Source organism: Mytilus edulis, chromosome 5 (genome assembly GCF_963676685.1).
Source record: "Mytilus edulis chromosome 5, xbMytEdul2.2, whole genome shotgun sequence".
Taxonomy (NCBI): Eukaryota; Metazoa; Mollusca; class Bivalvia; order Mytilida; family Mytilidae; genus Mytilus; species Mytilus edulis.
Window position 1 is genome coordinate 73,510,885 of NC_092348.1, and position 17,465 is coordinate 73,528,349.

At 30.0% G+C, this 17,465-nt stretch overlaps 1 protein-coding gene across 1 annotated transcript; it reads left to right on the plus strand.

Annotated features, from left to right (window-relative positions):
• Positions 1–3,754: 3,754 nt before the first annotated feature.
• On the plus strand, positions 3,755–15,319 carry LOC139522512 (tetraspanin-18-like). Its single transcript, XM_071316001.1, has 8 exons — positions 3,755–3,873; positions 4,480–4,600; positions 8,759–8,955; positions 10,192–10,266; positions 10,949–11,056; positions 11,450–11,644; positions 13,746–13,829; positions 14,557–15,319. Exons 1-8 carry the CDS (start codon positions 3,820–3,822, stop codon positions 14,731–14,733), a joined length of 1,011 nt encoding a protein of 336 aa, XP_071172102.1. The 5' UTR covers positions 3,755–3,819; the 3' UTR covers positions 14,734–15,319.
• Positions 15,320–17,465: the final 2,146 nt, after the last annotated feature.

Below are 17,465 nucleotides of genomic sequence, written 5' to 3' on the forward strand. Positions count from 1 at the left end.
TTTTAATAGAGAAAATTGCTAGTATGCAAATTTTCGTAAAAAAATCATCATGAGACCGAAACTTAATAGTTAAATTCAACGGCTTTTTAGAAACCTCATAAAATTCATTATAACATTAACGGTACCATCGTTATTTATATTTTACTATTGTCTATTCGAAGATTAGCAGGGTCAAAATATTTAAAAATCCTAAATCTAATATATCCGTACATAATTTTTTCAATTCTGTAACAACAAACTTATAAAATATCTGTTTTTAAACAAAATACTGCCCACTAGATTTACGATAAGCAGTCCACCAGCCGCGTAATCGACCAAGTAGTGGTAGTAACCGTAATAGTACCAAATCATTGTCATAATGTACTGAAATATCTCTGAGTCGTAATGTTTGATTTTGTTTAATATGTATATATATTGTTTTCCCGGCAATGAAGACAGTGAAAACTTATGGTCCGAGCTCATGATAATTATAGTGATAAATAAAATGTTTTGCTTATTAGCATGTTATTAGTGACGGTCGGCGGCATAATATTTTTCACGGATTAAACTTTAGTAAAACTTATTTTCAAAAGCGACAGAGTGAAAATGGATACAGAAGGAAGCAATGAAAACTGAAAAAAACAAAAACGCCATCAATATGACCTAAATGGACGAAGAGACAAACAAAATGCTATGAATACATACCAAATTAACGGTACCAATCTTTCTGCATCAGATGAGCATTGTATAATTCATCTTCTAACAAAGAATCGATATATTAATGCAATATGTTTTTATCAATGATTCTGATTTAATGACAGTATGTGTAAATAAAGGCAACAATAGCATACCGCTGTACAACCCTCTATATCCCTGTCTGCATACAAGGATGCCGATATTTTTGAATTCCAGAATGTATTGGAATGATAGTTCTGTAATTATAAGCAAACAAACTCACATTTAGCAACTGTAAATCTTTTTTTTCATCACAATTTATTATATTCTGAGTCGGCCAAGACCGAAAAACGCCCGGTGTTTACGTTTGATGCCGGAAACATATCTTTAACGGGGCAAAATAAAAATAACATTATTTTGCGGAATGTTGTTAAATGATAATAATGAATAAAATTTTAATAAGTGTGCATTTGAAAAAGGCAACAGTTGTATACCGCTGTTCAATAGTCATAAGTCGATTAAGCGAAAACATATTTGGGTCACAAGCCAAAACCCAGGGAAACACATTAACTATAAGAGGAAAACAACGTAATGACAGGAACACTGAACTGCATCAAAAACAAACGCAAACAAACATAACAGAGACTATTTGATAACAACTGTCATATTCCTGACTTGGCTCAGAACATTTTAAGAACATATGGGTTGAACATAGTTTTGTGGCTAACCAAACATCCCGCGTATATAGTAATGATAAAAAATCACCAATAAAGTGTCAAAATAACATGACATTAATATAGTACAAGTAAACACAAAAACACTTAGGACAGGAAAATACATAAATAATAACAATATGATAGTACACTGCAACATTTAAGCCACTCAATTACACGGACACCTCCCATGCATTTATGACAATTCACCATGAAAACACTCCTACGTGTCACCAGGTAAACGTAATTTGCGGAAGTCAAACTACCGATGGACGTCCGAAAAGCTTCAAACACAATACAGTTTTCTCTCAATTCAAAAAAGTATCCTTACAAAGAACATGTTCTGGTACAAAAAGACAACATATAAAATTATGAAGTACAGGAAGAATAAACATCTTGCAAATTCAGATAACTCTATAATGTGACATAGTACTTATATTCTGTTATTCAATAATCCTTATTTGGAGCGTGCGAAATCTAACATTTCATTTTTGTGTGAGCAACTGAAAATAGGATCAAATACAATTATTTAACGTATGCTTCTACCTTTTTCCCTGTCTTAGTACTAGAATACTAGTCTATGACCTATTTGATTAATTATGGACGGGCGTTTTATAATTGTCATGAATGGATTGTTCGTTTGAGTATGTCTTGGTTTTTCCCTAACTGACCAGAGGGATCACGGTGAACTATTTCCATAACTTGCTATCCGTTGTCAAGTAACTTTTACTAAACATTTCTCCTGCTAAACTACTCAGCAAGTTGTAGCCAAACTTGGCCATTATCATCATTTGGGTGTTTAGTTTTGAAATTGTGTCCAGCAAACATACATACTTACCACCATAGGAAACATCATTTAAAATAGAATATAAGGGGAAATCAATTAAATCTTTTATCGTTAAAACCGCTATAGGAAGAGAACATCTTGCAAAATAGGAATTTCATAATGAAGATTTATTGCTGGTGTCTTTTGTATTAAAACTGTCAGACGACTTCTCCTCTAAATACGTAAATCAAAACATTCTACAAAATATTGAAAAATACAAATTAAATAATAAAAAAGATAACTTTCATATTTGGTTCGCAAAATATTGCCTGAATACCAATAAAAGACAGCAATGAGTAAAAATGTTATGACAACAATGCCAATAACTGCAGTTGAAAAAAAAAACATAGAAAAAAGATATGAAAGATAATAGACATGAGAAAGTCAAAATAATTAAACACCACGAACACTACGTTGGGACTAGGAAATAGTTAACTAACTAGCACAACATCGAAAACATAATATTTGCATATATTGCTAAATAATTCTATCGATTACGGTTTGCCATAAGCCGCAATTCTTATCGGTTAGGAAATTATTCTGCAATACAAGGGATGCAGTTAGTTTCCATCTGGATACCAATCCAGTGTCAGTCTTATTTAAACTTCTGGAGAATGTCAAGGGTCGAAGTGAAAACTTACGGAAATATACTTTTATTATAAAAAAGAATAACATTTCCAAACGTTTTCACCTCGATCTTAAATATTCCAAAGATGTATGAACGTTGTTTTATTAACCAGCGTCAGAAGGGATAGATGATTGAAAACATTTTGATATTCTGCTAGAACATTTGCATGTTTCAGATATACATTGTAATAAGAATTTATCAAGGGATGAAGACACACATTACTGAAATTTGAAATAATTAAATATCAATAGAAAATTGATATAGTCAATTCATCTTTTAACATATTATAAAATCAAAGGATTACGTTTTTAAAATATGGTCTCCATTTTTTCCATGCGTTTGATATGGAAAATCTCTAAAAGTATGTTTTATACCGTCCTTAAAGAAACAAAAAAGATGTATTATTACAAACTTCTGAGAAAAATTAAACTCTTTACAATGAATAGAATTGAGTTAATGGAGTAAAGTATGTCTTCCATGATCTTGTTTCTATTTTTAAAATCTTGAAGATTGACCAAAAAATTACGATATCGTTTTACTGATACCTATACCTTGTGGTGTTTGATTACTGTATATTTTACATAAGTCACAATATTAAAATAAGATGTCTTATGTAACCCCTGTGCGTTGATATTATAATTTAGACTGCGGATTAACACTTGTAATGTTAGAATATTGAAAGTAGTCATGTACTGAATTGCTAAAAAATAACTCGCAAATTAATTTAAATTCTAGTTTATCAATATTTTCTAATATCTCAAATAGTTTCTTCAATTTCGTGTGAAACATCACCCCAGATGTTTAAGATCAACGTAAAGAAAATATGTATTTAAAGTCACACAGCTGTTTCTGTATGTGAACTATTGGTACAACAAACTGCGTTAATGGTAATAAAAGGCGATAACATATTTATTGGTTACATAATGCACGCAGCAGTCAGTTAAAAAGGTTATACTATAATTAGTACATGTGTCCGAATTATAAAAAGTATCTCGGAGATGATGTGGAAAAGATGGGCAATATTTAGTTATATTATCAATGTCGTATTTTTAGTAAGTATAAAATCAAATGTAAATACTTAGGAGATATTTTTATTTTTAATATGTTGTTGTAAATTACATTCGAAATTTTATCTTTATACTTTATTAAAATATTTTATATGAAGACTGTTCCATACTAAGTAAAGAGTTAGTCAAACAGCAGCCTTGTCAGTATTTTGACTTATTTTTTACAAGAAAATGTAAATGTTTTACGATTACTATTTCAATATGTCAACTTTACAATGTCATCTCCCTCCGAAATAAAGGAAATTAGTGCACTTCTTCAATATTGTCAAATTATCTAAAAATCGAATAAATTTGGATAATCACGTCTCTTTGAGTACTTCACAATTAATAGTGTCGTCAAGACTTTGTTAATATTCATATTTTTTAAGCAAAATTTTTTTTTAATGTTAAAAAATATGATAAGTAATATATAAGCTACCTTAATTTTTCAAATTGGTAACAAAGTTGATCGACCGATTGTAAGTTTATAACACTGATACGTGTTTACAAAACTGTACCAAGTCGTTCTTTAAGACTGTTTGTATACAGTATTTAGACATGTAAGATAAATCATCAAACAAAATAATACTGAAATAAAAAAAAATCTTTCAGGTGATCGGAATTGTTTCAGCATGTGGCGGGATTTATCTAATTGCTGGATTTGATCAAATGTCGGCAACAAATAGACCGGACTTCGACAAAGCCAAAAACAATATTCGAACCATGATTAAAGGTTTGTATTAACATTTTTTTGAACAAAATTTTATTTAATGCTTATCATACATACTACGCTTTAATCTATTTGGTTTTGTTTATCAATATACTATGAAGTAATCATGTTAACACAAATAGGATCCTCAACAATAAAAAACACATATTGAAAAAACGACCAACATTAGTTAAATTGATATTAGGATAAGGAAAATACCTAAAGAAACGACATCCTTCTAAACAAAGTTAGGGAATACGAGTTGAAATAATAATGAAACCCATAAGCCGAAGAACAACAAACAAACTATGGCAAAAGTAAAATGACAAAAAGCTGGTTGGACTAAGTTGCTCTTGACAGATGAACAGCTACTTCACTACTAGTGACATTCGTTCTGTCGATAATAGCAAGTAACTTAACTGTGTAAATTTTAATTTATTTGTTAGTGATTAAGATTATAATACGACGTTGACTGCTGTACCTCTATTTCTGACATTTTACCTATTATGTATGTTTGTTTTGTTCACACATCGTTGTCAATATAATGGATTCTCATACGACTGTCATACAGGTAAGAGGGTAAGCTAGCTATAACATCAGGTTAAATCCACCATTTTCTACATAAGCAATTGCCTGTACCAAGTAAAAGATCTGACAGTTGTACATTCATTTGATTGATTTGTTTGTGCTTTTGATTTTGCTATTTGATAAGGACTTTCCGTTTTGAATTTTTCTCGGAGTTCGGTATTTTCGATATTTTTCATTCTTGGGGGTTATATTACGATATCATTTGATTCGGATTTCTTCAGCAAATGTGATGACATAATATATCATCAGATGGTGAAAATAGCACTATCAAGCTAATTGCATGAAGAGTAGAATAATAAGAAAATATTTAAGCAACAGAGAAGGATGTTATTAATTGAATGCATAACGAACACATATTTTTTTAAGCATAATAAAGAAGAGGATGACAGATCTGAAATATACAAATAATGACTGTTTGTTTTTTAAATTTTTGTTCTTTTTGGTGTTCAAACTGCAGTGCATACATACATTTAAACAAGACATTAGTGAATAACATGACATCTATATACTATTGATATTATGCGATTAAGACATAGCAAACATTGACAAGTTAGTGATGTGAATACTCAGTATATGATACGTATTAAGAATACGTTTGAATCCATTATAATATGATCATATTAAAAATAAATTAAATAACTTCCATAAATTACCCTCATCTGTTGACAAATGACTCGTGTTTGTCTTTAGAAAGATATAATATTCTAATGTCTTCAGACATCTTTTCAAAAATTTAAGAAAAGCTTGCACATATATTAACAGTCTGTCTAATTGTGTGTTCTTTACATAAATAATGACTTTTGAATATTACTTTACAAATAAATGCATGAGCAAATAATATTTTGTTGAAATTTACAGATACATAATAATTTATTAAGCAAAGTCAGTGAACAAAATGAAATATTAAGACACAAAACGTTTAACAAAGATTGGTTTGAAAAACATTGAAATCATGAATAAATTACACTGCTGCATACGATTCATACTATGGCTTTTTGTCAGACTTATTCTGCATTGACAATAATTAACATAAAAAGACAAAAATAAAAATAAATTGAAAGAACGATACACCTAGCAATAACCAGATGAAATAACTTGAATGATCAGATAATTAGTTTCTCCAACTATTAGTAGTCTAATAGGTTTTTAGGAATCAATGAATCATATTATAAAAATGAGTTCAATATAGCTAATTTTAGTATCATATTATGGTTAATACTAGTAATAGATATACATGAAATACAGAGTTGAGAATATTATCTAATATACAAAAGGAACATAGTGACGGCGTGCACAAAGCTGAGTCCACAAACGTAACGTCTTCAAATTACTAAAACCATTACGACGTCGGCATTTCCCCCCAGAAAACAAGCGCGTAACAAAAACACTGGACACTTAGTTTATCATATAACTTTAAATATTTACGTTCAACATATTTCTTTTTTCTTTCGAACAAAAAAGTGAAGCAAATGCACATTCTGGAAATATAAATAAATATATGCGAAGAGCAGTGCAATGGAAATGATTAGCGACTTTGTCGTAAACCCTTTTCAGAAAATAGCGTTAAAACGTCATTTCTTTAGATTGTAACATAATAGCTAGACATTAAAAAAATGCAGTTGTTCAGTCGAGACTATCGAATCATTCATATTTTGCAGATTATCTTAAACCTCTGGTTATGCACATTTTGAATACCAAGTCATTTTGAAATAAAAAGATTGCAGTTACATATTTTTTCTTCCCGATTCTTTCATTTCTATTATTATTCCTTCCAAATTACTACTTCTTACACATAACGAAGATAATTCCAAACTTATCTACCATGATCTTTTTTGATTTTTTTTGCGATGAATTTCGTGTGATGTCCGAGTCCGAATCCGAACAATTCTGGAATACGAAAATACAGGAAAATATGTTGAATTTGTATAAGTTTTAGGTCAAAAACTCTAATTTATGCTTATTTAATGTTACAAGTTACACCGTATTTTTGCCGTTTTCTATCTGTCCGTTTCATGCTTTATAGATTAAATTGTAATTTACCTTACTATTAATGTGGATTTTAATGGTATGCATTTATTATTTTATCATAAAAAAATTCTTATTCTTATTTTTATTCAAAAATATTTTAAAGACAGTTGTATAGAACTATTTAAAAAGCGCATTTTACAGTTGCCGTCAACTTTGTGCACGTCGTCAGTGTTTGCATTATTCAAATGACAAGTTTTATAGGCTCTGTTTTAACGTATTACTTTGACTATTTGTGTCGAATTGAATATGAACAAAATTATGACTTCGTTGTCAATTAATAAACCAATATAGGTGTCAACGGATGGAACAAAACTATAAGATATTAATATAAAATTTCTTAAGAGGAAAGAATATAACAATTTCAATTTTGATGGGATTTACCTATATTGTAATTGTAATTGACAAATCATGAACTTTTATTGATCCTTTAAAATATTAAATTATTACTTCAAAATCTTTATAAATAAAAACGTTCAAACTGTCAGATTTAAAAATACAACAACGGATAACATTGTTTGATTACTGAAAGCGGTGGGCATCCTCTGTCAAAAGTTTACTAGTATCTGAATTGTATTATTATGGGTCAAATAACTAACTGATTAACAAAATTAATGATATACAGTTTCTGCACCACCGTGGGTTTATTGATTAACATTTAAATTACTTTTGATAATATTTTTGTTACATGTGTATGATATAAAAAAATAAAATTGAGAATGGAAATTTGGAATGTGTCAAAGGCACAACAACCCAACAAAAAAACGGAAAATAGTCGAAGGCTACAAGGGAATTTTCAAGACAGCGAGAAAATTCCGCAGCCGGAGGCATACTTCAGCTGGCCCCTATCCGTTTGAATTTTAGAAAAAAAAGAGATCATCTTTTTAATAGAGGAAATTTCCTTCTGCTGATAGAATTATAGAAATTAAGTAATAAATAAATTGTGAAGACAATTTGACGAAAAAATTATGACTACTTATAACTGTGTACAAATTAAAATAGTCATTGGAATGTTTATATCAAGCAAAATATCCAGTGACCAACAACAGATTGAAATTGATGTAAAAGTAATTCAAATTAAAATGGAAAAATAATCTGTTATCACAGCCAAAAGCTTGGGTGATAAGTCTTTGTAAACGACAACACGACACAATTTTCATCGTAGTATGTATGATCAATTTATTTTGTTATGAATTTGTTGTCAATACGAAAAACAATATTTCAATAACACTAAAAAAATATCACTACCATATTTAATTTCTTATTTGCTTTACGAACCGCAATATGCAAATAGTTAAATCAGAAAAATACTAGTCTAAGGGAAACTCAAAACGGAAAGTCCCTGGCAAAATCAAAAGCTCAAACACATCAATCGAATGGACAACAACTGTCGTATTCCTGATATTTAGAAAAGGGTGGATTAACATATATACAGTAAAACAATAATTGAATAATCTACGTTAATGTTTTTTTTATCATAAAGCATACTAAGTTTCATAAGAACACATACTTAAAAACGATTATATTGATTTTATTATATGAAATAACATATTTATCTCCATTTGTCAGATATCAACATTTATCCATATATAGCCATAAAAAAACCGCCAAATATTACAAATTCAGACCCGATTGAAGACTTAGAATTGGCGGGTTTCGTTAAAGCATTGGGAGTTATTCCTCTGGTGTATGGAGTAGTAATCTGTACAATTGCAGTCCTTGGTTTTGTTGGCACATATTGTAATTCAAGATGTTTGACAATGATGGTATGTATTTGTTTAAATTGTTGATTACTTTATTAGAGACTGCTAAAGTAAGCTGTAAATATGACGTTTACAGATGAGTATAGTTTTTTTCTGCACCAAATGCACATGTCAACAAGAAATGTCTCTTCAGTGATGCTGGAGACTGAAAATGTAATACTTAAAAAGTTTATAAATCAAAAATGACATATAGTGAAGCCAAAGCCAGGCCATTCAATGTTTTGCATGAGGGAGATTTATTCCTTAAGTTTTATGCAGGTAATTAATGTGAAAATGTTAGGAAAATCTTATTACGAATAATTATCTGAATAGTTCGCAATACAAAAAACAAGTAAAACTTATTTATGACAACAGTTGACAAAACACATACCGTTTATTAAGATATAAAAGGGCGGAATGATATTGTGAGAAAATCCAACAATCAAAACTTTTGACATAATTTATTCGGTAACAATAAACGAAAATTATATAAGGCATGCAATCCTGTTTGTGCATATATGTTTTCGTGTCTGAGGAAAATACATTTATGAAACACATGGTCGATAGCAGTAACATTTGAAACGTTGACATAGTAGATTTCTAATATGAATGCAATTTGTTTCTTAACAGAAAGGTTATCAATGTACTGCATCAAGATGCATTTTCAACAATTAATCTCTCTTCAGTAACTCTCGAGGCAAAACAAATTTGAAATTTGAAAACCTTCAAAAAAACTCGAAGTGCTGAACCAAATAGGACCATAAGTATATAAAACAAAATTGACCAAGATTTTAAAACTATACATGAGGGGTTTCAGTCCTGAAGTTAGAATAATTTCCAAAAACAAGATCCATATTTTAAAGCTAGTACGTTACTGGGTTGGTGAAACCCTCGGAAACTAACAATCTCACAGCAGAGGCATGAACCTAGTGGTAAAAGCAAAATTTATAAATCGTTCTAAATTAATTGTACCAAAAAAATAGAAGTTGAATATCCAAATTCATACATGGGTTGAAAGCTACGAATAAGGGAGATATATCACCTTACTTTTGAAGAATTAACAAAGTTGTATTACCACAATTCCATTTAACACTGTTAGATTCGATGGAAATCTTTGTGTTGACATTTGTCTCTATATAATACCAACTATATTTTTTTATGAATAAGATTTGATACCTACTTTCACTCTTATCTGAAAACACTTGTTTGTATTGTCAGACAAGTCACTAAAAAAATAAAAGCCATAATTTTTTGTTACAGTATGTGGTAGCTCTGAGTATACTGATGGTAACACAGATCATTGGAGTTGTGCTTTTTTCATCTTTTCACACTGTCGTACGTATTTATGATGTTAATGGAGTTTGTCGACGCTGTTTTACTCACATTAAAAACATTCTTAGATAATTCAATAAAACTACTTTTGTGAAAATAATTTGTACAAAACGGTTTTACGTGGTTGAAATGGCACCGTTAATTTTAAACTTAAATTGATTTACAAGTAAATAACAATTATCCTTCACAAAGGAATTGAAAAAAAAAATGCGAGAATAATCGTTATAGAACAGTTTCGATTATTGTTGGTTGGGATCTTTAATACGTTATGAATAAGTATGTCTCCAAAACACTTGGTTGTGATCTCATTAAGATTTCAAAAAACTGTTTTGCACTAATAAACTGAAACGAAAATACAAAGATCAAATTGACATTATTTCATATGATAAACATGAGGATGCCTTTCTGATAGGGAGGGTAGGGTTTGTCCAGGTAACTAATTATGACCATAAGTTCGTTTGCCGGACTTTGGGAGACAACTGTGTCTGTTTGTTCAATTTATAATGAGTTCGAGAACCTTTCCCCTCTTTTTGAGTATACCTAAATATTGAGCATTACAGATGACTTTTTGTTCAAAATCGTTGATTTTGTTGGCATCATAACTAAAAAAAGGATTTATTATTTGATCAATTATTCTGTTTCCTTTTTTAAACCTATTTGAAGACTTACTTTACTTTACTTCCAGCTGAACAAAGGCGTTTATTTGTACTTCCATAAAAGTTTAGATGAATCTTATCAAGGTTTCAGATCCAACGATTCTGTCAGTACTGCATGGAACCTTGTCATGCAACAGGTATTCATATTCATTGTAATCATTGTATGAAATTAATAACCCGCAAGGGTCCATAATTGGATTATAACGCATTTCTATATATATTCTATTTCTATTTCTATTCTTTATAATTTTGTAAGTTGCTATGTGATATTAGATACCAAATGTTACATGGCTTTCAACTTTGAAATTTTGAAAACTAACGGCTTAATTTATGTACATAATATAAGCCTTTCGAAAATGTTTAGTATGTTTGCTTTTATCATGAATGTTTTGTGCATAAAGCTTATCGATGACGTCATATCAATTTTTGATTGTCCCCGTGAAAACTACTTCTAAGATTTTACCATTTCTATCAGATATTGATCAGAATCGTCCGGTAAAACAGTAACATAACACATTTTGCTGTTTCAGTTCAATTGTTGTGGATTCAACGGATATACTGATTTTAAAACGTTGCATTCCTTCAGTGAGACATGGGGAGAACCCTTCCACAGTTATGTCATGCAAAATCCCATTGATTTTCCCTTGGCTTGCTGCAATTCAATAGAAATTAATGGATGGCAAATTCCAGGACCTTGTAACGCAACGGATTACATCAATAAGAAGGTAAGAAGTTTAATTTCAGTTATAATAATAGAATGCTGAATACAGTTTAAATGTAGTCCTGTCAAAAAATAAGCTATAGTATTTTAACAGTAGCTTCTTAACATTCTATAATTGTTTACTTTTACCAATTGTGACTTGGATAGCGAGTTGTCTCATTTGTACTCATACCAAATTTCTCATATCTATTCTAATAATACATCTCTTCTTTTGACGAGGGAAACAACAACATATTGAGAAGTTAATTGTTATAAATATAAAAAAAAATGTTGCTTGTTTTTTTCTTGTATGTTAAAGCTAAAAATGTCAAAGGTTCATTGGACAAATGTAAGTGTGTTGTGATTACTAGTATTGTTATCGAATTCAATTGTCTACACCTGATTCCGTTATTAATAAGTTTAAGCAAAGTGATTTACACACAGTACGATATTACAATGACATTTACCGATGAAAAAAAACACAAAAATTTCAACACGAACTGCCGTTGACATATTATACGTATACGGTAATCAATAAGCACGGATGTAACAAACTGGTCAGAAAATACAAGTAAAAGGTTAAGCTAACTATAAAACCAAGTTTAATCCACCATATTCTTCGAACGGAAATTCCCGTACGAAGACAGGTATATGACAATTGTTATCAATTCGTTTGATTTGTTTAAGTTTTTGATTTTGTTATTTAATTAAGGACTTTAGTTTGATTTTTTTCGGAGTATTTTTGATATCTTGTTTTTTTGTACCAAGCATGACAATAGTATATCCATTAAAACAAAGTAATAGAAGCTAAAACAGAAAATCACCTTGCATGTAGTTGTATTGACTTCTTTTATCAACCGGTTTTTTTAAAGATATATTGCTTATTATTCTTGAAAACGTACATAAACTTTCCAATACGAATTATCTGAAATAGTCGACAAATATCCAATAGTAAACAAAGTATGCGTTTTCAAGACAAAAACAAAATACAAATGCATAAATTTTACCTATATATTAGCCCAATTCATTGTCTTCAATTGATATGTGAATGCATTATATATAAAGTCATTAAAGATACCAGGATTAAAATTTTGTATTTGGCCCAGACGAGCGTTTAGTCCACAAAAGACTCATTAGTGACGCTTGAAACAAAAAAAAAAATATTGTAAAGGCAAAAAAAAGTACGAAGTTGAAGAGCATTGAGAACCAACTATTCCTAATAGTTTTGCCGAATACAGCTAAGGTTATCTTTATAATCATTGGGTTTTTTTTAAAGGCATTCCATTGAGTACTTCAAAAGACAATCAACATCTCATCTCAAATATTCCCCTTGATTTCAGCGTGTGGTATGTACCTTTGAAAACCCAAAACCACAATCAATTAATTCTGACCTAATTGACCTGACTAGAGTGGTCTACTTTGTGGTTCTTGTGAACTTCAGTGATCATGTGATCTTTTGTATGATTTCTTTATCTTGATACTTCTTTGATAGAAGGCAAATGTATCATCGTAATGCATATAGTTTGCATAAATTTTAATAATGTAACTCCAATCCTTGAATCCAGCTTTTCTCTAATTAAGTATATGACTCATATTTTCAGAATAAAATTCTGCGTACAAATGGACATCACATGTTTCATTATATATCAACATATTTTCTTGTTTTGGGTCATTTGTTTTTCTACATGTTAACCTTTCATTTGAATAACTGTGCAAAAGTGAATACTTCCGCGGGCCAATAGTCCTTCGCGTTAACAGTGGAATATATATGGTTACCATTTTACTTTAGCCCTGAATTATCGCATATTGGCATGATAAGCGATACTTTAGTTTAACTGTGTCGTATTTTGTCGTTCCCATCGCACTTTGAAGTTTTTCTTATAAATAATCCTTTTGTCAATTGTATCAATAATGCAAACAATGCGCGCATTGAAATTAGAAACAATAATGTAAACGCACATATTCAACCAACATAGACATACAAGTATACACTGAATAAATAGGAACAAACGGAACTTAACCATCAGTTTAACTATAGAAAATTAAATCCTGACATAGATATTATCACGTGGAAGTTTTTAATCTGTCATTTATGCATTTTCCCCATTTGTCGATTTTCGTTGCAGGGTTGTGTGGATTTGTTTTGGGAGACAGCAGATGTATACCAACCTTATGTCGTAGCTATTGTTGCATTTATCTGTTTGATTCAAGTAATATTTCATAATACTATTGGTATTATTTTTATAATTGTTTTTCTTTCCACTATAAACACAATTATATTGCAATATGAATTTTGGAGTTGGTTATAAACTTCACAATTTATGGTTTTAAGTTCTAACTTGGTTTATAACTTTTAGATCTTTAAACACTTTTGCGTCATGAATCCCTGAAGATTGATATTGATAGTCGAAAACGTATCGGGTGCTGCACAATTGGAACTGTTAATGTATTCCTCTAACTACATGCTCATCACATTAAAGTTGTAATGTACACGTATATTCAAAAAAATATATAAATATTTTCAAAAATATCTAAGTCAAAAATTTTAATGAACTGCTTTTGCTAGTGAGAGGCCCAAATATTGTTATGATTTAATCTAAACAATAACTACACAGTTTTAAATCATTGATATTGTTTGAGTACTTTCAATTAATTTTTATTTTAACAATAACCCGATCAAGACGATCAGCATTTATTCTTAAAATATAACACCAACTCAATAATTACTTGTTTGCTACATTACCACAATGCACAGCATGACTTATTTGTTTTCCACAAAACCTTTCACAATGTAGGATGTCCGCCGCAGCCATATGAACAAGACAAAGATCCTCATAGAAAGCGGTATGAATGTAGTCAGTATTTAGTGACACACGTTTACTTTGTATTAAAATTTAACATGATAAATAGTAGAAATGAGTTATTTTATTCTTGCAGCTATATCAGATAATGTCAACTAGTTACAGAAATGTTAAATCAAAGATATCACACAACACAAAGACAGGAAAAGGCAATTCTGAGTTGTTTAACAACATTGCTCCTACAAATCATATCATGGAACTGGAAAAAAAAATCATCCTTTTTCGGATTAATAAATGTGGTATCCGTAAATGAACAACCACATGTTTTCACAAAATAAATGATAGAAGTATCTGTTACGGATAGCCAGAAGTATATTTTTTGTGTATTTGTATATTTGTTATGACTTTTGAATGGTGGTACATTATTATTCCTTTAGATATTGAAATATAGGTAAAGAATCATAAGTTCTTATAAAAACGACAACACTATGGACGAAATGTTAAAAAACGAAAAAAAAACATATGTATAATAACTGTTCACAAAGTACTAGATCTAAACAAAAACTATTTGTGATTTCATCTGCTCCAGACATGTTAACAGCCCTTTGATATTTAATCCGCAATGTATTTGTGGATTTTTTTTAAATTTAACTTCGAACAGAAATTATGTTTTTCAATAGGCACGAGCTTTGCACGCCTTATTGCAGACATGTTTTTGTATCATATTAAACGTAATTTAAATCTCTGTGTTAAACTTTAAGAAACACAGGAAAAGAAAAAAAAACATTTTACAGAATCCTTCAACTATACTGATACAAATTTGCTCAATTATCTTCTATATTTCTTGTTTATACTTTCATCTCAAATATTAGAGCCGACCTAAAATAAAAATTTGATATATCGAGACTTTTTGTTTGCAATATAAATGCAGGGAGGCAACTAGAACCCGATGGTATTTAACATAAAAGGGTTATAAGTAGTTCATCTACAATAATTACCAATCTTTCGAAACTAAGGTTGTCAGTTCGAAACCCGGTACTGAGTGTTTCTTTGACTCCGATCTAAATGGACTACGATTGACAGTTTTGTGTGTGTGTTTTTTTTTTAATTTGGTCCTCTCCGGACATACATATCTTGATTATACGTGTTAGTTACAAGTGATAGTATTATTTTTAGTTTAATATCTTCTCCTGGAAGCAATATAAAAGTTCATAAGCTTGATATTTTATGAAGAAACTATAACAAAACCAAGTATGGTAGAAAGGAACCGATGACACACTGAAATACAGGATCTTGACTTGGGCAGCCACATATATAATGTGGCAGGGTTGAAGTTGTTTGAATGAGCGTCAATCCTATCCTTACCCGGTACAATAGTGTATTTTAGAACAGAACATAATAACAAACTATAACACAATTAAACCAAATATGACTCATCAAAAATGACATAAGTCACTAAAACACAACTTCATTTGTTAGTTTCTTTTATTGTTTCTGTAATGCCATTTATTAAGATTAAAAGACGAATGTGAGGTCTTAAAATTATCTCATCAATCTCGTTCAACTCCGGTGCATGTACAAGTTCGAGTCGATTGTCAGGAATCAAACGTTATATCTAGTTACAGGATCATCAAATTGATGTTGAAAACAGGCCATTGATAACTCCTGTTGAATTTATTGATAGTTTTCCATACTTTTGGGTGAATGAGAGCTATGCCTATTATAAAGACCTTACTCTGTCGTTATAGATTTGATAATGACCTTACTATGTCTCTAAACATTTTTATATTGTCGATGTTTTTGTCATTGACGTATACCCCATGTCTCCTTGATTTGACGCTTAAAGATTAACAGCATTGGAATAAGTCGTTTTAAAAATCATTCAAAATGGTTTTTTTTCAATTTAATCTTCTGAAGTAAAATGAGAAAATTTTGATACTTAATTTATTGGTCTAAATGTAGTTAACAGTAGTAGACCGCTATTCAAAAGTCATAAATCGACTGAGAGAAAACAGATTTCGGTTACATTCTAAAACTGAGGGAAACATGTCAACTATAAGAGAAATACAAAGAACACTGAAGTGCAACAAAAACAAACGTCAACATACATAGAAATGAACAACAAAAAAAACGAAAATTCTTGTTTTCAAATTACCAAAATTAAAAATCTATGACGTATTATTGATAGGTAAGGTAAACATAAGACATATTATCTCAGAATGAACCAAAATAGGCAACTTTAGGTTCCACACCTAATTCGTAAATTCAGTACTTTTTTCAGTGCTATAACAGTAATATTTTTTCAAAAAGGAAACAATCTATAAACATAAGAAAAATCTTCGAAAGAATATTTTGTTACAATCCCGTTTAAGGTAGATAGGGTGTTTTCCTCCATCTTGGATTTTGAAATACAAGAAAACAAGGTCTAGATCTTTTATAAAATGTGCAAATTTTTAGAGTAGTAGGTAATTCATGTGTAAGAATGTTCATTATGCCATGTTTCATCATCTTTATGGTTGTATTTTACAAAAAAAACTAATACTTTTATTTAATTCGACTTTTTCCAACTTTGCAAAATAAGGGGAGGCAATTCAAATACAAGGGTAGATAATTCAGATAGTGTTACTTTTACAATAGAATGTGTTAGGAATTTACCCATTTTATTATGTATCTAGTAAACGAGTCAGGTGACCCCATTTTTTTATTTACTTATCTGAAAGCATAATATTGGAGCTGTCTTCTCATATTTTATCTCAAAATTCTATGGTGTAGTTTTGGTTTTATGGCGGAAAATTGGGTTTTTCATGCATAATCTATACAAAATCAGTCAATTTTCCACAACCTGTAGTGTGAAAAATAAGTCCCGTGACCCATTTTTTTTATTAATGTTTTATAACAAGAAGGATATAAACTACATTTTGGCAAATTATAAAAAAAATCTATGGATTATAATTTAGACACTCCATCTACCTTAATTAATTTATGTATGTCAAGAAAAACAGTTTAAAAAACGATGACTATGAAATTGGAGAAATCACTTCTAGA

Coding starts and splice junctions, on each gene's coding strand:
- LOC139522512 (XM_071316001.1), top strand. CDS start 3,820: ATGATGTGGAAAAGATGGGCAATATTTAGTTATATTATCAATGTCGTA. Junction 3,874..4,479: donor TTATCAATGTCGTATTTTTA/GTAAGTATAAAA, acceptor AAAATCTTTCAG/GTGATCGGAATTGTTTCAGC. Junction 11,645..13,745: donor CGGATTACATCAATAAGAAG/GTAAGAAGTTTA, acceptor TTTTCGTTGCAG/GGTTGTGTGGATTTGTTTTG.